Here is a 20559-nt window from a genome sequence, read left to right as displayed (position 1 = left end):
CATGCAAACAATCAATCAATCAATCAATCAATCAATCAATCAATGCGTATGTTTGTCCTAGAATTCTGGATGATTTTGACTGAAGCGGTCACAAAGTCACTATAGCCTATGGCTGACGAGAGAACGCTAGACAGCAAAAACCAAACCGGAAGTATGAAACGTGAAGACAACAACACGAGACCGTGAGACGGCTTAGAAGAGTAAGACAGATTCCTGTATGTTTACATTATTTTCGTCACAACGAAATGGAATGATTGAGACATAAGTGATGTTGGATTGTTACATTCCAGGATTATTCACCTGTGAATATTTATTTTTGACAATTTATACGCATGTTTTCGTACATCGACTAATTTCCCCCCATGGATTAATATTAATATTCTCTCTCTCTCTCTCTCTCTCTCTCTCTCTCTCTCTCTCTCTCTCTCTCTCTCTCTCTCCCCCCCCCCCCCTTCTCTTATGCTGACAGCAGCTCCCGCGATAACGTGCGCAAGTCTCGGCGACCCCAGTGTGTACACAATTTTGTATGCAAAACCAGCGAACCCTGGGTCCCGTGGTGTTCCTTTAAAGTCGCAGAATGTGGGGCATTTGCACCAGAACGATGGTGAGTACTGCGCCGTAGCTGTCTGTCCACGCTCGTGCTGGCGACCACGACCCACCGCCGTTAAGATCAAAGTAAAACACAACAAATTCCACCAAGTCGGTTTATTGCCGTTGGCGTTTGTTTGCCTTTTTTGTCTTTGAAACAGGATTATCAAACGATTGCAACTTTGCGTCCTCGCGAGTCGAGTCGCGATGAAGGGGGAATGAACGCAAAAAAGAGTTAATAGCGAACTCACCTAACTGGGGCAAAGGTGGCTTTTTCTATTTATTTTTTTTTAATCTCTCCCCCAAACAAGCTAACCAGCAGCTAGCCGCAGTAAAGTCCTTGAACACGGCGGACTCTCGACCCTCCAAATAGCGAAAATGTTAGAACGTAATAAACACCCGAAGTGGGGGAACGGTAACCGTTATTAGAGTGTTCTTACTATTACACTGACAACTAGTATAGAGACCATTTAACCCTCTGATCACCCCCCAAAAAATACGTATATTAGCCGTCTGGATATTTTTTTAAAAAATATTTTATGGCATTAGAATTTTCCAGAAAAAGTTCAAGTATTGTTTCAGTCCTCCTCTTTCCCCAGGATAAACTCAACTTTCACTGTCTAGTAGTTCATTAACTTCATTGTGTGTTTATGACCTGTAAAGATAGTTTTTAAAAAGGGGAAGAAGAACAAAAAAACGTTTATAATTTAGTTTACAGGAACTCTGAAATGACACGCACAAGGAAGTTCGTTATCGACCTGTCGTGAATCGCAACATATGGTAGTAATAATAATACCGAGGACCTGCTGAAAATGCATGTTGTTTAGTCCTTTTTTTTTTTTTTGGCGACGCCTTTAACTGGTACGCGCTGAAAGTCCGTATTTAAGGTATGAAGTGCGCATTAGAAATACAGTCAGGTACACGTTTGATTAGTTTCACTGACGCATCTGTTCAGATAATTGATTGACCGAAATCAAGTCACGTGTCGTGTTGTTGCTTTGTCGTAGACTGACCTCTACCGACCGCATGGTGTAATTGCAGCATGTTAAATTGGTGGGAACAGGCTTTGTTTGATGCCGCTGATTTTAAGCGGTTTGTAACGCAGATGATACACCCACCAATGGTGTCCACGTGCAACTCTTCAGGGGCTTCAGTGTGTCAAAGGTTTTATTTATAAGCACTGCTGACAACGGTATTGAATTGAATTGAATTGAATTGAATTGAATTGAATTGAATTGAATTGGATTGGATTGAATTGCATTGGATTGAATTGCATTGAATTGCATTGAATTGAATTGAATTGAATTGAATTGAATTCCCGTATTGTCACCGTACAACTATGACAGAATTTCAAGTTCCTTCCTTTCGGTGCATACAGTAAATTAAATTATATAGCAAGAAATCCTAGGAAAACATAACTAATAAAGGCTCTAGTAGCCGTTTAATATTGACCCACCAAATATATAATGACACAGTGGACCAGAGTTTGACACCTATAGTGTCGCCGAAGCGCATGCATTCACCCAACGCACGTTCGTTTGTCCTGCAGGTGAAGGCGGGGATGGCTGTGAAACCCTGCAGGTTGGTGAAGCCCTGTCACCTGGTGACGCCGGTGTCGGCCACCCGGATCTCCGGCCGGTACCGGAGCCACCAGCAGGGGCTGCCCACGCTGCCCGTGCCCCCCCTCCACCAGACCTTTGAGCGCTACGTCGCAGCCCTGGAGCCCATCGTGGAGGCCGAGGAGCTGCAGCACACTGAGGGTCTGGTGCAGGAGTTCCAGAAGGCCGGCGGGGTCGGAGAGCGACTGCAGAAGGCCCTGGAGAAGAGGGCGAAGAACACGGAGAACTGGGTCAGTTCACACTGGGAATGGGCCTGCTTGTGTTTTTTTGTGTTGTTTTTATATGGGTATCTCAGAATATCCATCGATCAATAAGGGTCTAGAAAGACGATCCAGCGGCCTGAAAGCGGGTTTGGTATTTAGGGTGAACGCTGATATCTTCAAAAAAACAAACAACCAACGAATAGGACGGTGGATGAGGTTCCAGGTTTGGGTGCGCAGGCCACCGTAGTTCATTGGCAAGCTTGGGAGAGGGAGATAGTGTGAAAGTCGCTGCAATATAAAATGTAACCACTTGATGTCACTGTTTCTTCTTCAAAATCTCCAAACATGACACACTGGACCTTTAAATACCAGGCTTCCTTAGAAATATGGTGGTGCAAGATAGCAGCTAGCTAGCAGCAAGACACTTATTCATATATATGAACCCTAAACTAAATGACTTTTATTGTACTGCGAGTATACGCTTTTTCAATGTATATATAGGCAGTATGTTAAGCTTTTACCAATATCTGTATAAAAAATAAATAAATAAATCAAGTCAAATTTTTACACACTGGACCATTAAGGCCCCTCGTCAAGTCATTATTTCCACCGGGCCACTGGTCGTGTGTCTCTGCAGTTGTCCGAGTGGTGGGTGCAGGTCGCCTACCTCGACTACCGGCTGCCCGTGGTCGTCCACTCCAGCCCCGGCTTGGTTTTACCTCACATGGACTTCAGCGATAAACAAGGACAAATAAGGTGACGCGAGGTGGTTCCTGTGAATGCTGATGATGCATTTTACAGCTTGCAAGTGTAGAGAGACATCACTGTTTCAGACTGTTACATATGAAAATGTCAATCTGGCAACGTTTTTGTTTTCTTACATTTTTCTTTTTAATTATCAGAAAATATAAAGTCGCTGTGAAAAACAATGGTTTTGATTGAACAGCAACATCATTTTCTCCATTCAGGTTTGCTGCAAAGCTCATCGCTGGTGTTCTGGACTTCAAGACGATGATCGATCAGTGAGTGCCGAGCGCCAAACTGCCGTCTTGTCACTGACCACCGTCTGTTCTGTCAAATTATTCTACAACTCCAAGCTGTGACTGTGTGGAACCTGGTGTTTGCTTCAGTGAGACGCTGCCGGTGGAGAACCTGGGGGGGAAGCCGCTGTGTATGAACCAGTACTACGAGGTGATGTCGTCCTGCCGCATCCCCGGCCCGAAGAGAGACTCCGTGGTGAACCACGCCAGGGGCCCCACGCCCCCTAAACACATCACCGTCGTGCACAACTGCCAGGTGAGCAGCATGCACGCACCTTGGCTACTTGCTATGTTGTGCCCTGCACATCCTACTCAGCTCGTCGTCTTGTGTAGCCTAGTCTAGTCTACTCTAGTCTAGTCTAACATACTATATCATACGCTACGCTAGCCTAGTCTAGTCTAGTCTAACATACTATATTATACGCTACGCTAGCCTAGTCTAGCCTAGTCTACTCTACTCTAGTCTAACATACTATATTATACGCTACGCTAGCCTAGTCTAGTCTAGTCTAACATACTATATTATACGCTACGCTAGCCTAGTCTAGTCTACTCTACTCTAGTCTAACATACTGCATTATACGCTACGCTACTCTAGCCTAGTCTAGCCTGGTCTACTCTACTCTACTCTAACATACTATATTATACGCTACGCTAGCCTAGTCTAACATACTATATTATACGCTACACTAGCCTAGCCTAGTCTACTCTACTCTAGTCTATTGTACTGTACTCTGCTCTAGTCTAGTCTAGTCTACTCTACTCTTGTCTACAATACTATACTATACTATACTGTACTATACGCTACGTTAACGAAGTCTAGCCTGCTCTACTCTACTGTAATATAGTCTACTATGCTATACTATGTTATGCTATGTTATACTACACGCTATTCTAGTCTACTCGACTCTACTCTGCTATACTATACTATACTATACTATATTCTATGTTTCAAAAAGGTAAAGCCTCTTTAGCGGTGTGACGGTGCACCTCAGGTTTGGCTGTGGCTCATCCTCCCTTGCGTGTTTCCTTCCTCTCCTCCTCTCCCTCAGTTCTTCGTGCTGGAGGTGTACAGCAGCGACGGAGCCCCTCTGACGGCTGAGCAGCTCTGCCTCCAGCTGGAGAAGATCTGCAGCGCGTCCCCGCCCAGTGAAGCCCAGCACGTCGGCATCCTCACCACCCAGCACCGCGACTCCTGGGGCAGCGTGTACGGCAACCTGATCAAGGGTGAGGCCCGCGTGCCTTTGAGCCAGTGTGCCGTCCATAGGCAGGGTTTGAACTACCCGAGCGTGTCTCTAAAGTGGTGCTTCAGAGTTGGTGGACTTTTTTTTTCCACCAAGTTAGCCAGTGTGCTTTTTATTAGTGGAGATCGTTTCAACTGATTTTGTCCAGTCAGGGTTAGGCTCGGTTCAAGCGTTCGCTAGTGCTAGGCTAATGTGCTAGCCTAGCACCAGCCAACTCTGCTCAGCTAGAGGCACTGGATCATAACCTGTTGAAATGAGGCCCCCCCGCGTCCAAAATTCTGAACCGCCCACCTGTGCAGTTCAGCGACCGTCATTGTTGTTTGTGCGTGTGGTGTCCAGATAAGACCAACAGAGAGTCGGTGGCTGCCATCCAGAGCAGCATCTTCACTCTGTGCCTGGACGGAGCCATGCCCAGAGTCCCCGAGGACACCAGCCGCAGCTCCGCTGCCATCCAGATGCTGCACGGAGGAGGCAGCCAGCACTACAGCGCCAACCGCTGGTTTGACAAGACACTGCAGGTAGCAACACACACACACACAGAAGGTGTTTATTTTTGCTGCAGGTTATGTCAGTGTGAACACCCAGAATGGATCCGTGTGTGCTCTGTCCCTCAGTTTATTATCGCTGAGGATGGGACGTGTGGCGCTAATTACGAGCACGCTCCAGCAGAGGGCCCACCCATCGTCGCCCTGATCGACCACGTGGTGGAATACACGTAAGTTGGGAGTACAAGTCAGTTCTCTGCACACTGGCAGCTTGACACACACACACACACACACACACGCTGTGTCCACTGGTCTGCGTGATGAACCGCTGAAGGTCAAAGCTCCAGAAACACTCGGACGCAGCTTCTTGCTCAGAGGGAATTAAAAGCTACTGTGGGTTGCGACTGAGTTTCAGCGAAGCAACCAAGCAACCAACCATCAGTCAGTCAGTCAGCCAGCCAGCCAGCCAGCCAGTCAGTCAGCAGAAGAAGACATCTAACCTTGAAGCCTCCGATTTACAGCTACAGTACATTTGAGTTGTACAGATGGACAAAAACTGCATTACATTTTCCGACAGTTTTCCCCCCCCAAATGGAAAATTGTACTGTTATGCGTCGCGCAGGCCACGTTTGACACCGCAAGGAGAGCGAAGAGTTGACCAGAAGATTGACTAAACTCAACAGCCCTTTGACACCTACACGTCTTCTTCCTCCCCACTCTGTTTTCCTCTCTCTCTCTCTCTCTCTACGACAAACAGGCGGAAGGCGGAGACGACGCAGTCCTCCACGGCGCCGCTGCCGGCGCCCAGAATGCTGCGCTTCAACATCACGGCGGACATCCAGCGGGAGATCGAGGAGGCCAAGAAGAACATGAACTTGTGAGATAATGGAGATTTCTGACGCACCGTCAGCAACGAGCAAAGCCGTCGAGCCGTCTTTTTAACGTGCACGTCGCTGCCCCCTGCAGGCTGGCCGAGGACGTGGACATGAGGGTGGTGGTGTTTGAGCACTTTGGCAAAAATGTGCCCAAAACCCACAACATGAGTCCCGATGCTTTCATACAAGTAGCGCTTCAGCTGGCCTATTACAGGTGAGTGGACTGGCACAAACGTATAGAAAATAATATTATATACATACACACACACACACAAAGGCACAGTCACTCACATGCACTCACGGATATATACAGTATAGATCTTGTTTTTCCTTTTACTCTGTAAATATCGTATTTATTTCTTTTTAATTCATATCATTTTATTTTCCTTTTTTTATTTTCTATTCTTTTCAAGATGAGTTGTTGCACCATTTGATTTGGCTCATTGCATGAATCAATGCAGCTGTAGATCAGTAAAACATATAAAAAAAAAATAGAAATAGAATAGAATAGAATAAAGCGGCAGAGGCCTGACGACTGACGCTCATCACCCACAAGCTCCTCCCACCCTGGGACAGTGAGAGGCTCCTCCCTCCCTGGGACAGTGGGAGGCTCCTCCCTCCCTGGGACAGCGGGAGGTTCTCCTCCCTCCCTGGGACAGTGAGAGGCTCCTCCCTCCATTGGGACAGTGGGAGGCTCCTCCCTCCCTGGGACAGCGGGAGGTTCTCCTCCCTCCCTGGGACAGTGAGAGGCTCCTCCCTCCATTGGGATAGTGAGAGGCTCCTCCCTCCCTGGGACAGCGAGAGGCTCCTCCCTCCCTGGGACAGCGAGAGGCTCCTCCCTCCCTGGGACAGCGGGAGGTTCTCCTCCCTCCATTGGGATAGTGAGAGGCTCCTCCCTCCCTGGGACAGTGAGAGGCTCCTCCCTCCCTGGGACAGCGGGAGGTTCTCCTCCCTCCCTGGGACAATGAGAGGCTCCTCCCACCCTGGGACAGCGGGAGGCTCCTCCCTCCCTGGGGTCCACTCCAGATTTTTCTTGTGGTATTTTTGGGCTGGATGTGAAACGATGAGAACGCCGACGTACCAATGGGAAAAAAAGTCTTTCCATGACACTTCAGCGGTATTCCTCTGTAAGGATGCGTCTGAAAAAAAATAATGCGGCCATATTTAGGTTTTTGTACAATTCTAGAAATCATGGCAGTGACGCCAGTAAACATTTTTTGAGCTGGACTCTTGGATCAAGTGGCCCGGGCCTTGCACCTCTTTAATGCCGACGCTCTTATCTTGAGAGTGCGCGCTGGTATCTATGATGTTTCAAACAGTGACAATCCCCCCCCCCCCTCTCTCCAGGCTGTACCAGCGCTGCTGTCCCACATACGAGAGCGCCTCCTTGAGGATGTTCCGCCGAGGCCGCACGGACACCATCCGCTCTGCGTCCACCGCGTCGGCCGCCTTCGCCAAGGCTTTCGACGACGCCGGCACTCAGGTCGGTCGCAGTTTCTGCTCAGCCTGCTGCTGTTTGGGTAGCGATCTGACCAACGCACTTCACTTCACCGCCTCCAGACCAGAGCGTCTTACATTCCAGTTTGGCTTGAACGCCTCTCACTTCAGTCAGTCATCTTATAGCAGGCGTGGGAAAACTACGGCCTGGGGGGCCATTTGTGGCCTGTTGAGCTTTTTAATCCGGCCCGCCGAACTTGAAGAAATTATTTTATTTTTCATTTCAATAAAGAGCCACGCACTGTGGGTCTTCAAAGACACCGGTTTACACCCAAAGCCTTTCAATGCATGCTTTGTCACAGTGTCGTATACATTCATAAACTGCTAATGGAGATTATGTAACGTCCGTCAGGGTTACCAGCGGATTTTGTTTGTTCCTGCTAAATCAAATCAAATGACTTGGAAGTTATTTGGCTCAATTCCTTGTTGCCTCTCTCTTTTTTTTCCCCCACAGAACACAGAGAAAGTTGAACTTTTGTCAAACGCCGTGAAAGCCCATAGATGGTACACGAACATGGTGAGCGCTCAAAGCAGAACACTAAAAAAAAAACAACAACAGTGACTGAGCTCCCTAACTAACTGTGTGTGTCCTAACAAGGCCATCAGTGGCCAGGCCATCGACAGACACCTGCTGGGTTTGAAGATGGTGGCTGTGGAGGAGAAGATGGCCCTGCCTGCTATCTTCACTGACAGCTCCTACGCCACGGCCTTGCGCTACAAGCTGTCCACTAGTCAGGTAAGGGCTAGTCTGGGTTGGTAAAAAAAAAAAAAAAAAAAAAAACGGGTAACAAACTCCTTCTGTAACCAGGACGAGACCGTCGGTTGAGCCACGGCGCATCTTTTCCATTGAAAAACAAAACAAACCCTGACACCACACCAACCAAAACTATTCTAAAATGACACGTTTTAGCCTGATAATGACAATATAGTCACCCTGTGACATCTTCACCCCTCTAAATATGTACAGGCAGGTACTACACAAAAAATTTAAATATCAAGTAAAACTTGTTTTATTTTGGCAATTTAACGTAAAAGATGAAAGCAACACATTTTCTTGAGCCATTCCACGCAAATTCACATCTCAAGCAGTTCCTTGTTGTCACTTTGCTGATTAAGATGTTCAGCTTATTAAAACCACAAAGACACAAACTCAGAAAATTATTCTAAAATTTGAGGGATTTTTTTAAAGTTTTTTATTTATTTATTTTTTTTAATTTTCTGGGTGGTACCTGTATTTGTGTACTGGTGTTGAAGCATCCAGTTGTGAGGATAGCAAAGAGAGATGAAGGGGTGGGGGGTGGGGGGTGGGGGGGGTTAGTGAGCCACCAACCTGAAAATACAACAGTGGGATGATTTCTCAGAAGCGAGGTTGCCGGCAAGGATCTGCAAAACGAAACATTTCTCTCTGGACCGCCAGGTGCCGTCCAAGACGGACTGCGTCATGTGTTTCGGCCCCGTGGTGCCCAACGGCTACGGCGTGTGCTACAACCCCATGAGCGACCACATCAACTTCGCCATATCGGCGTTCAAGAGCTGCGAGGAGACGAGCGCGGCCCGGCTGGCCGAGGCCGTGCAGCGGGCGCTGCTGGACATGCGGACGCTGCTGGAGCAAACGCCCAAATCCAAACTGTGATTGATGCATGAAACACTTTATGTTCCCGTTCACTGTGGCGGCAGATGCGACGACACTGCTGTGAGTTACTGTTGAGTCCGCTTGTTTTGCAAATCATCTTTAGAAGTGTTTGAATGATAAAGTGGAGTTCAGACGTCCAAGATTTGGGGACAAAGCGAAACTTTGTGTTTTCTGATCGTGTCACTGATGGCCACAATGCACTCTAAATTATGGTCTGTTTTTTTTTTTGTTTTCTTTTTTTTCCCGTTCAATGGCCAGTCGATGGTTTACGTGTGAATTGTGATGGGGGAACCTCTCTGTTGAGGAGTGATTTCAAATGATTTAAGAACCTCGTGGTCATGTCAGTTCATGTTCTTCATCTCTGCATCTGTTTGTGTGTGAACAATGGACTCCTGCGTGCTTCAGTGCCTTACAACTACTGCCCTGCTCCTGACAAGACAAACTACGAGTATGTGGTGAAGGGTGACGGTTGAATGAGAATCCTGCAGAGTAAATAATGCCTCTGAGATTGAAGATGTTGTTTGAAGTATTCACTCACTTTCGCTGATAGCGTCGGTTCCGAAGCCCCCTGCGCCTGAAGTACCACAAATAAATAAATAAATATATAAATAAATAAATAAATAAAAATAGACAAAGACGGAGCTTCCTGTTTGAAAAAGAGGAAGAAAGTTTGATTTTGCTGTTTCCCACGGTAATGGGCTGTGTCTCAATAACCACACGGGACGGTCCGGCCTTCGGTGTATTTTCTGTCACCGCCGTTCCCTCCTGCTGGCCAACCCCGGAAGTGACGTTTTATGGTATCAAAGATTCGTAAGGAAGTGATGTAGATTCTAAAGAAGACTCGTAGATTCTTTCCAGCTCTCGTCGGAAGAGATGGGGGGTCCGAGTAGCCCATGACCGTTTCCCACACTGGGACCGCCAATATTTAATACAATATTTATACAATATTTAACTAAAAAAACATCATGAGAGTGAAAAATAAGGATTAAAAAAAGAGGGCTTGCACTTTCTCCATTGATTCCGCCGGAGCTGAGAGCAAACTTGCTGCCAGTCTGAACATAACCCGGCTGCCTGCTCAGTCGCCTCGGATCACAGCACGACCAGTGAGAATTTGGTTCCCAAATCCTTTTCTTTTTCTGGTTTTATGGAACTCATCTGTGGGGTTCTGATTTTATCGCTTAAACTACAGCTGAATTAGTTTCCTTCTCAGTCACAATGACTCATAGTTACTGGGAAGAGCTCATAAGCACCGCCCTCTAACCCCAGCATAAACACACACACACACACACACACACACACACGCTTGCACACTTCCTGCAAGTTTTCTCTTCCAAGTGGATTTCACAACCGTGCAGTGGATCAGGAAGTCTGTGTTTCTGGACCCTGTAAGGGAGTGTGTGTGGGAGGGAGGGCTGCTGAAACTTGATGCCCGGGTGAAACTGCTCTGTAATACTGAGGAAGTGCTTTCATACGATCACATGTACTACAGCCCAGAGTATGGCCACAAACAAAGCGACCTGCACAACATCCTCCTTCATGTCATTTTCAAACACTTTCTGTGCAGGTTATGAATTCTAATATGTTCATCATTTGGTTTTTGCTCATATCACCTTTTTGTCTGAGCACCCAGGATGGAAATATCAGAGATTCTGGTGAGTGTCGTTTCTTAATGTTTCAAGATACACTTGTATTGTTTAGGGGTTGTTTTTTTTGCATATATTTGACACGTAATAACATCTGATCTCTCTTTAGGAATTTGGCTAAATTTAACACAACTGTAAAGTACAAATCTTCAATTGATCTCAATAATTTCAACTTTTTCAAAATTTTTAAATGATTTAAATACTACTTTTTGAAAAATTGGACTGAAAAGGAGGCTTGTGGAACACAAATGACATTTAACTGACATTGTGTTGTATTTGTACTGTCCTAAATCAGTCACTGCTGTTACAAGACTTTAAAAAACAAAAAAAAAAATAATAATAAAACAAAATATATATATATATATACACAGGTACTACCCGAAAAAATAGAATATCAAGTAAAAGTTGTTTTATTTTGGCAATTTAACATAAAAGATGAAACCAACAAATTTTATTGAGCCATTCCACGCAAATTGACATCTCAAGCAGTTCCTTGTTGTAACTTTGTGATTAAGATTTTCAGCTTATTAAAACCACAAACCCACAAACTCAGAAAATTATTATTATGAAATTTGAGTTGTTTTTTTAAGCTGCAAGACCTGATCAGCAAAATCCAAAGAAATAAAAACTTGAAATATATTGATTTGCATATTATTCCTTTATATAATATGTCAAATTCACCTTTTAAGTTGAATTGCAGAAATACAGCAACGTTTCCGGGATATTCTACTTTTCTGGGTAGTACCTGTATATATAAACAATGGTTTAAGGTGTGGCTAGGTGATGCAGTGTTTCAGGTTTTTACACAAAGTTACCAACTCCAGTGTTTATCTGGATTAAGCTTGCATGACTTATTGTGGATATTGGTATTTTGCATTTGATTTGAAGTCTGTCAAAAAAAAAAAAAAGCATTGAGGACAAACGCAGAACAATCCAAACGCACGCTGATCCTTCTATCTAGGTAAGTGTGGACCTCAGAAGCTGACCCTCAAAACCTCCAAGCAGGTTATTCAGGTCACGTGGGAGGATGAGCCCTCATGCCTGGCACTGCCAGACAGACCCACCTATGAGCTGCAGGTCCTGAGGACAGGCGAGCTGCTAGAGAACGTAAGAGCTCACACATCAGGCATAACATGAGAAGAAGAGCAAGCGCCCTTTAAAAGGTCCCGCGTGTCATATTTGGCTTTGTTTATGATTTTTATATTGGTAAAAACGCAATAAGCTGCCCATCAATACATTGAAAAAAGTTTATAATCGCAGTACAATAAAAGTCAGTGGGTTTTTCTTACCCTAAGAACAGTTGTCATATATGTAAGAATATACATAGATCAATAATTTGTCTTGCTCCTGGTTAGCTGCCATCTTGCACTACCGTGTTTCTAAGGAAGCCTGGTGTGGACAATACAGTTTCCTGACTGTGCCTTTTATGGTTGTGGTAGCTCACGTCCTCGAATAAACCAAGGAAGAAGAAGGCGGACGAGGTATCCAGGTTTTGGGAGCGCAGGCCACCGCAGCTCGCTGGCAAGCTCAGGAGAGGGGGAGAGAGAGTGAAAGCCGCAGCAATCGAAATTGTAGCCAATTGATGTCGCGGCCTCTTCTTCAAAATCTCCAAATATCACACGCTGGACCTTTAATTATCGATGCCATTCTTCTGGCGAGGTGCCTCCAGCAACATGCAGCTGCACAAGCAGAAGTTGATTTTCAATGGAACATTTTGGACATTACATTGCCCTCGAATAAACAACCTGGTTTTTGACAATGTTTTAGGCAATGTTGACTGTGACACGTGATGAACTAGGATCTGCCCACTCTTGGAACTCCTCATCCCTTTTGGCACTGGACTGTGTTTCCCATTCAGTCCGGCTCAGGTATCGATTCAAGAGCCACGCAAGTCCATGGAATGAAAGTCAGACCCGGATTGGTGAGTGTCAGCTGAACGTGTATTTGGGTCATCGACCATAATCCCTGTCGAGATTCTGATGCTCGTTTGCGCTCTTCTTCTGGACGTGTGTTGCGTTTCAAGGTGTAGACGTGGCAAAATCGCAATCATTTCAGGTTTACCCAAAAGACGGAAGGTTTGAGGTCGGCAGCACTGTCAGCTTCTGCTGCGTTGTGCCAGAAGCACAGAATTTCTCCATAATGTCTGTGGGACCGCTCAACGCCTCCAATACAAAGACCACCATGGTCAGCAGGCAGATACACGCCTTCACTTTCCAGGCAAACAGTGCGACGATCCAGAGCTGCACTCACGTCTGGTGTGCCACTGAGAAGGACGCCACCGCGGCATGCGCTTATTTTGGATGTGAGTATGAATTTGGGCAGAACTGTACAATCTGAACAACGGCTGCATTTCATGACTCACTGATCAATGTGTGTTTTTTTTTTTGTTTTTTTTTTACAAATCGACAAGGCTTCCGAGCTGCTATTAAACAATTTCTTCACATCAAATATGACAGAAAGAAAATTGATTGTTATTTATATACACACACATACAATGAATGATAATCAACATTACTCCTTGTATGGTTTTAAACAATATATATATATATATGTATATTTTTTTGATATTTGGACTTTTGCTTGATTTCTTCACTTCGATTGTTCCATAACTTGACACCAGTAATATTTGCTGTGCCTGCTCTGCATTAGATTCACCAGATGACAGAGATCTGCAGTGTGAAACTCGCGACCTGCAGTCAGTTGAATGCACCTGGACTGCTGAAAAAACGCACTTAAACGTACTGAATATCGGGCAAAAATATCACCTCCTGGAAGACACGGTGGCAGTAGAGTGCAAAGACAAGTATGTACACTCAACACCTCTCTCTCTCTCTCTCTCTCTCTCTCTGATATTCAGCCCTGGTGGGGGAGGACATTTTCTGAAAGTTGTCTTTCCAAATTAAAGTTTAGTTTACAGTAAGACACCTAAAGTTGTGCTTTCTTTGTGTGTGTGTTTTTTTTTTTTTTGTAATTCATCTTCCGAAAGTGTGGGGAGATGCAAAAAGAAAGTGGAAATAGACGCTGGTGAGCGAACCTGGAAATTGAGGTCAGAGAATGTGTTTGGGAAGGTGGAGCTCACGGACACGGCAGACCTGAATAAGAGAGGTAAAAAAAAAAACCCAAAAAAACATATTAGCGTCTCCACATTTGCTTTCAAGAAGTAAATTCAACTGGTTGTGGCCTTACGTTTCAGTGCGCATGTTTGCTCCAGAGGACTTGAGAATTGTAGCAGGTCGGTCTGGAAAGGTTTCCCTGCACTGGAGGTGGAAGCAGCCGCAGTACATGAATCTCAACATAAGATGTCAAGTAACCGTAAGCAGTGGAGAATCCAATACATCGGTGAGTTGACAACAGGAGCTGGGACACTATGTTGGCATGTCCAGGGTCACCTGTTTTAAAAACCATTGTGCTCTTAGATCGAAGCTTCTGGAGTGGGGCTGAATCACACAGTGTTGGCTAACGTCACGCCTAATGTCAGGAGTAATGCCACTGTACAATGTGGAACAGCAGCCCACTTCTGGAAGTGGGGCGACCCGAGTGCACCCTTCCTCTTGGAGGACGGTGAGTGTTGTCCCGCGCCAGTGAGAGATTCTGATGGTGTGAGAACTTCTGCAAACGTGGTGGTGTTCACTCTGAGATGTGTCCATCAGAAAATGGGTTGGACTTTGTATTCAGCTGAGTGCTTACTGGGCAGGGTTTGAAGTAACACAGTACAAATACTTTGTGACTGTACTCAACAGGTCACTCCAGGTATTTGTACTTGACTTGAGTATTCATTTTCTGACGACTTTTTGCTTTTACTCCGTACATTTGTATATGTATGTACATACACATACATATTTGTGTGTGTGTATGTGTGTGTGTGTGTGTGTGTGTAAACACATGTCCTACTTCTAACATTGTAAAAACACGCTTGTTACTTTTGTGTTTAAAATATGTGATTCACTCATTATTGCAGCTGTTGCTTGAAGTGGAGCTGTTTGAACTCTGCTGCTGTCACTTGCTCACGCACCCATTTGCTGGTCACTCATCTGTCTCCTACAGTTCCAGATGCTCCAGACATTTGGATGCAGACGAGGGGCGATCAAGTTTACATTTTTTGCAAAGTAAGTCCATGGAGACCACCTTCACGATCATGCACCTTGATTCCAAGGTCAAAGCACAATGTTTGTCTTCACTTTAGATCTTTTGGACCATGTTCACCAAGGTTGTGATCTTCTCTCTGCAGGCCCCACCGGCTAACCCCAACCGCGCACCTATAGTTGATTATGAAGTGATCTGGAACGCAACAACGGGAAAGCAGAGAGGAGGCGAAGCAATTCAAAACACATGCAAACCTGCGCTTATTCTAAATGACACTGGCGAATACACTGTCACACTAAGAGCAAGGAACGGAAAACACAGCTCGATCCCATCAGCAGTCGCTGTCCCCAGCATCGCGGCAGGTACGAGCTACACGCGTCTTTGACCACTTGATGTCGCTGTTTCTTCTTCAAAATCTCCAAATATTAACCTTTAAAAAAAATAAATTAAAAAAATCATTGCGTTCCAGACGAACCAGCAACTTACCGGGTCATTGGCAGCAACAGTAGCTTCAACTTGTCCCTGCCGTGCAATAATCAAGCCGTCTGTGGCTACATCTTAGACTGGTGTCCTACACAGGCAGAGTGTGAAGACGAGTGGCTGAAAGTCCCTCCAAATCAAACCCATGCCACTGTCCACTTCAGTGAGTTTGGCCGTACTAACAATTCAATTTGCATTTGATTCCATGCAACGGTAAATATTATTTTCCTTCATATAGAAACTTTCGACAAAGGAGCGAGCAAGTCATTATCTGTGTACGCCTGCACTAAAGGAGCTCCAGTGCTGCTGGAGAAAAGAGAGCTACTGGACTGCAGCATGAGTGAGATTAAATCACCCTAAAAGGCCGCATGGACTTTCCGTCCAACAGCATTCACACCGCTGTCTTTTCCTGCCATAGGCCTTTTCAAGCCGCTGAAGTTGAAGCAGCGGGGTTCGAGTGTTGTAATCTCCTGGGATCATTTGAATCTACATGAGCAAGAAACGTTCATCAAGAGCTACACAGTTTATTATGCCAACAGCCAGCAACGGCTCAATCTCAGCAAAGGTATTGTCAAATCTTTTTTTCCATCCCAAATTTCATAGGGGAAAGAAAGCCGCCCGCTCTTCGACTTCATTTTAGAAACATTCTTTTTCAATTTAGAAAAATGCTTTTTAGATATCGAAAGTCTGATATCTACAAATTTCAGCGGTTTTGAGCAAAGCACAAACACATTTAACATGAAATAAAGCAGAAGTCGATAAGCTGCAGTCTGCAAATACTCTTGCCTGGCAAGACGCTTCCTGTTTTAATGATGGTGAAAATCAGAAACATCTGATGTTGCTCCAAAGGAGAACCAATGAGTGATGCAAGGAAATGAAGACACAGGCCAGTTTACTGAGCTACTTGTGTATTGAAAAGTTGCCTTTGGTAGTCTGCACAATCCAACCAACCAACCAACCAGTCAGTCAGTCAGTCAGTCAGTCACCAATGAGAGCCAGCGGTCTGAACTTGTTCATGCACACGTTATGCTGAAGACAAAGACAATCTGGCACAACTGGACACACAGAGGGCAGGGCTTAAATAATCAGGGTAACAAGACACAGGTGGAACACAGTGAGAATTAGCAACAGGTGAAAACAATCAGGGAACAGGAAGCAAAACTAAAGACACTGACGACAGAAAACAACAGATTTCAAAATAAAACAGGAAGTGCATAAAACTATACAACACGGAACCTTACAATGCGAGCCAAATAATTGAAGATTTGGCCGTGAAGGCCATTGAATAAAGAAAGCACACTGGCGGTTCAGCAGACCTCAGTTTGTGACTCCTACTCCCTGCTCAGTTGATCCCATGGCAACCATCATGACGGTGGAGAACCTGGAGATCTCCACGTACTCTTTCACAGTGGTAGCACAGACGCCCCTCGGAAGATGTGGCAAGTCTTCTGGCTCCATCACCTTAAGTACGTCTCTCCTTGCTCCATCCAACACACGCAGCACACACAAAACACTGACGTACAGGATTCAGCATTTGTGGATTTTTTTTTTTTTTTTTTTTTTATTCAATTGAGAGCGTCTATGTTCACCCAGCTGGTGAGGACACAGCCGACAACCTTTGGCTCCTCGTCATCCCCGCCGTGTTCTTCGCCCTCTTGGCCATCCTATGCTGCAGTTACTGGACATGGTCAGTTGCAGTGCATTGCTGTCGCCAAATTCTTTCCTCAAGATTTTTTCATAGTTTCTTTTTTCCTTCACGCCCAACAGTATCAAAGAGGGGATGTGTCCTCCCATCCCAGCGCCAGTGTTGACGGACAAGTGGCCGACAGCAGCGGTAGGGTTTGGCAACGGAGCCTGACGTCATTTTAATTTGAAGTTATTACTTTACTCTTGTGAAGTGTCCTTGATTTTTCAGAAAGGTGCTTATAAATAAAACATACTATTATGATCGTATACTTGACTGTACTCGTTCACTCTATCCTCTTTTATAGGACTGTGTGGCTCAGCATCCTGAAGACGAAGACACGGTGGATGTTTCTGTGCTGCACAGCCGGCAGAATTTGCCTTCTCCCTTCGCAACAAACCTCGGCCAGCTGACCAAGGAGAATTTGTTACCATTGTTTACTATTTGCCCCGCAAGAGCCCACTCTCAGGCTGGACTACCGCCGTTCAGAGGTTTACTCTGTAACCCGTCCTACCAGCCAATCAACGGATGGATGGATCAGCAGTCCCACTCTTGTCCAGATCTTAAGGACGGCATACCTTTGGAGAGAAGTGCAGAAGGATACCAGCCTCAGAGCCAGCAGAACATCTTCTGTGTGAAGCAAATGTCAGAAGAGCCAGAATGTCTTCTGACCTGTTCCTCTTACATCTCATTGCCCCAATTAGATGCTAAATAGCCCTCGCTCAAGCTGACTGGTTCCAAAGTTGTCAGCCTGCGGTGTGAAAGGGGACTACCCATCAGTCCGACGTCCCATCAGTCCGACAAATTGCCCATTGGTCCGACCAATTGGCAATTGGGGTTAGGGTTTGGGTTTGGGTTTGGGTTACAGGAGGTTGGACCAATGGGTGGTCAGACCAATGCTATGCTCCTGTTTAAAATCACCCCAAATGATCAATATTGGAACAAGTGCACTGGATCAAAACAAGAAAGAAGATCCATTTAGATGTTGCCACTGAAAACACGTACTTACTACTTCCTACTTACTGTTAATATCACTATTCCGTGTAGCAAAAGGCATTAAGAGAGGTATCTCAGGGCACTTTACATGTAGAGCAGGACCAGTCAAGCTCTGGCCGCTTACTGCTCATTGTTCAGTACTGAGGCAACACTCAGAGGGGAAAAACCACTCTTGATTATAGATCATGTCTCTCTAATTCAAAACAAGAACAACAACAAAACTTCAGTAATAGCACCATTTCAGCTGTGTTGTTGCACTTTGTGAGTTCAAACACACTGTTCCTAAGAGGTGACTAAAGAGAACAGTCATTTGCCAATACCTCTGTTGTCTTTGGCACCATCACTGCATTGCTTTATGCTGAACACACACACATTCATTTACCTTCTGGTGTTATTGCTTTTGGTATCTGGTTTGGTGTATTAAATTGAGTGTACATAAGTGATACACATCAAACTTTCAGACACAAAGGAGATTAAAAAAAATAAATAAAAAAAATCTTAAATGTGAAATTTGTTTAAAAACAGGGTCGTCTTTTTCAGTAACCTAATGTTCATATCAAAAGCAATGACTACTAACCGCACTTTTACGACTGAACAGAAGATTTTCACTCACTTTAGAAAAATCAATTGTGCGCGCATTGTGTCGTTGTGACAATTTTTAGCGAACACCAGAGAGCGCTGGTGATCCAATGCTTGCGAGAGCACTCCTGCGTTGCACTGTGAGCTGACGTTTGAAATAACTCCCAATGCGACTGAGAGCATTGGAGCCATTAAGAGTGTTTGTACAAATGTAATGTCATAAGGTTATGTATGCTTGTTTGTTTGTAACCTTGATTTCTTGATCGCTACGGCTTCAAAACGTCTGTTTGCGACTGAAAACTTTTTTTAATTTTTTAATTTTTAATTTTTTTTTAACTTAGCAAGTACATTTGAACAACGATGAACTCGAACCTGTCCCTGACTAATGTGATTACAGTCAATACTAAAGCTGGTGGTTTCATTGGCAATCACATGAACTGAACTTGTGCCAACCACATGTTTTAAACAAGCACTGATGAAACAGCATCAGTGAAGGCAGCCCTGTTGGAAAGTAATGGTAGCAAGTTACAACATTTCCACGTTTTAACGAATTCAACTTTTAAATGCAAAAATGAACTTTTGAGATTCCCTCCTTTTCCTCCTTTTGGTCCTTCTCCCTTTATGATGTCATCACGCCCGTTTGTTCAGATGATATCATTGCGGCTGATAACTTTCAGATGTGCGCGAGAGATTTTTTCCATTACGCTCGCTGGACTCTTGGCTGGAATGGCTGGACAGCCTCAGAGTGAAGTCACATTCATTTGGGTAACAAGCGGTATCTCCTATCACTGCACTGTGGATCCGTCAGAGAAAGGTCAGTCAGCAGACACACACACACACACACACACACACACACACACACACAGTGAACTTCACTCTCGTGCTACACTCCTAAACCTCTCGTCAGGATACTCAGGGAAGGTTAGAACCATGTCAATATACTTTATGCCTAACTCATAGAGGAGCAAATTATAAGCAAAACTGTAAGAAAAAACACTGCCAGTCACAAGTTTGGACACACCTGCTTCTTCTTTAGCTTGGTTACTTTCTACACTGTAGATGCACACTGAAGACATCGAAAGACATGACCGAGATATGCGGGTTAATGTGGCAAAAGAAAAAAAAAAAGTTAAATACCTAAATATGTGATGTTGTATATATTATTTGAAGGGTGGCTATTCTAGATCATCTACAAATATAATACCTGTTTGAATTATTTTTTGTGTTTAATACATATTCCATATGGTATTGACGGTGGATTGTGGTTGAAATGAGCTCATCGAACTGGAGATTAAAGATCAATTTGAGATCAGTTACACCAGGACGCTAATTGCCGTGACTGACGTTGGTGATGGAGGCTGAGTGTCCATTTTTAATTGTGTATTTAAACCAGTGTTTGTGCTCAGTGTGTTCAGCTGACTTCATGCAGCTCCGTGCAGACTGCAGATATCAGCGTGAGTGTGTATTGGTGCTCCACCTCCAGTAAGAACTGTAATTACTTTGCCTTGCTGGAGTAAACACAGTGACATGCCATTACACACACACACACACACACACACACACACACACACACACACACACACACACAGAGGAACTTACCTGGTGTTCATTAGCAGAGCTAATGACGACCTTCCAGTCTTGGAGAGATGATCTTTTTTATTAGACTGCCCTCATTATTCACATCACACACCAATTGGCCCACACATGCAGGGTTGATGGGACCTCAGCAACAGCAGATGGATGGAGTGTTTCGGTGAGCCACCTCATGGGAGGGAAAGAATATATTATGGGATATGTAGAAAACATGTCGCTTTAATGTCAACTGAAAATGAACCAAAGCAAAGTTACAACGAAATCAGTGTCTTTGAAGCCCCACAGTGTTCAGCTCTTTATCGAAATGACTCTGGAAA

At 44.8% G+C, this 20559-nt stretch overlaps 2 protein-coding genes across 3 annotated transcripts; both read left to right on the top strand.

Annotated features, from left to right (window-relative positions):
• The first annotated feature begins 480 nt into the window (after window positions 1-480).
• Window positions 481-9810, top strand: crata (carnitine O-acetyltransferase a). 2 transcript variants are annotated; one of them, XM_076029198.1, is made up of 14 exons: window positions 481-604; window positions 2138-2437; window positions 3048-3166; window positions 3379-3432; window positions 3541-3706; window positions 4503-4677; window positions 5034-5212; window positions 5309-5409; window positions 5937-6056; window positions 6146-6268; window positions 7402-7537; window positions 8006-8068; window positions 8150-8287; window positions 8969-9810. In XM_076029198.1, exons 1-14 carry the CDS (start codon window positions 578-580, stop codon window positions 9182-9184), a joined length of 1917 nt encoding a protein of 638 aa, XP_075885313.1. In that variant the 5' UTR covers window positions 481-577; the 3' UTR covers window positions 9185-9810. The 2 variants fall into 2 exon arrangements, with proteins under 2 accessions (XP_075885313.1, XP_075885314.1); XM_076029199.1 differs by lacking the exon at window positions 481-604 and adding an exon at window positions 748-854.
• A 791-nt stretch (window positions 9811-10601) lies between these two features.
• On the top strand, window positions 10602-19906 carry LOC142890281 (leukemia inhibitory factor receptor-like). The gene is made up of 17 exons (XM_076029201.1): window positions 10602-10836; window positions 11789-11934; window positions 12595-12748; window positions 12851-13129; window positions 13477-13630; window positions 13814-13932; window positions 14021-14166; window positions 14244-14388; window positions 14872-14933; window positions 15056-15272; window positions 15380-15553; window positions 15629-15730; window positions 15809-15955; window positions 16737-16856; window positions 16984-17077; window positions 17158-17224; window positions 17382-19906. The coding sequence occupies exons 1-17, from the start codon at window positions 10752-10754 to the stop codon at window positions 17787-17789; spliced, it is 2619 nt and encodes an 872-aa protein (XP_075885316.1). The 5' UTR covers window positions 10602-10751; the 3' UTR covers window positions 17790-19906.
• Window positions 19907-20559: the final 653 nt, after the last annotated feature.

Source organism: Nelusetta ayraudi, unplaced genomic scaffold (genome assembly GCF_046127955.1).
Source record: "Nelusetta ayraudi isolate G7.1 ecotype Tasmania unplaced genomic scaffold, CSIRO-AGI_Nayr_v1 ptg000026l, whole genome shotgun sequence".
NCBI classification, from domain to species: Eukaryota; Metazoa; Chordata; class Actinopteri; order Tetraodontiformes; family Monacanthidae; genus Nelusetta; species Nelusetta ayraudi.
The sequence above is the reverse complement of the archived record's forward strand: the minus strand, read 5'-3'. Positions and strand labels throughout refer to the sequence as shown.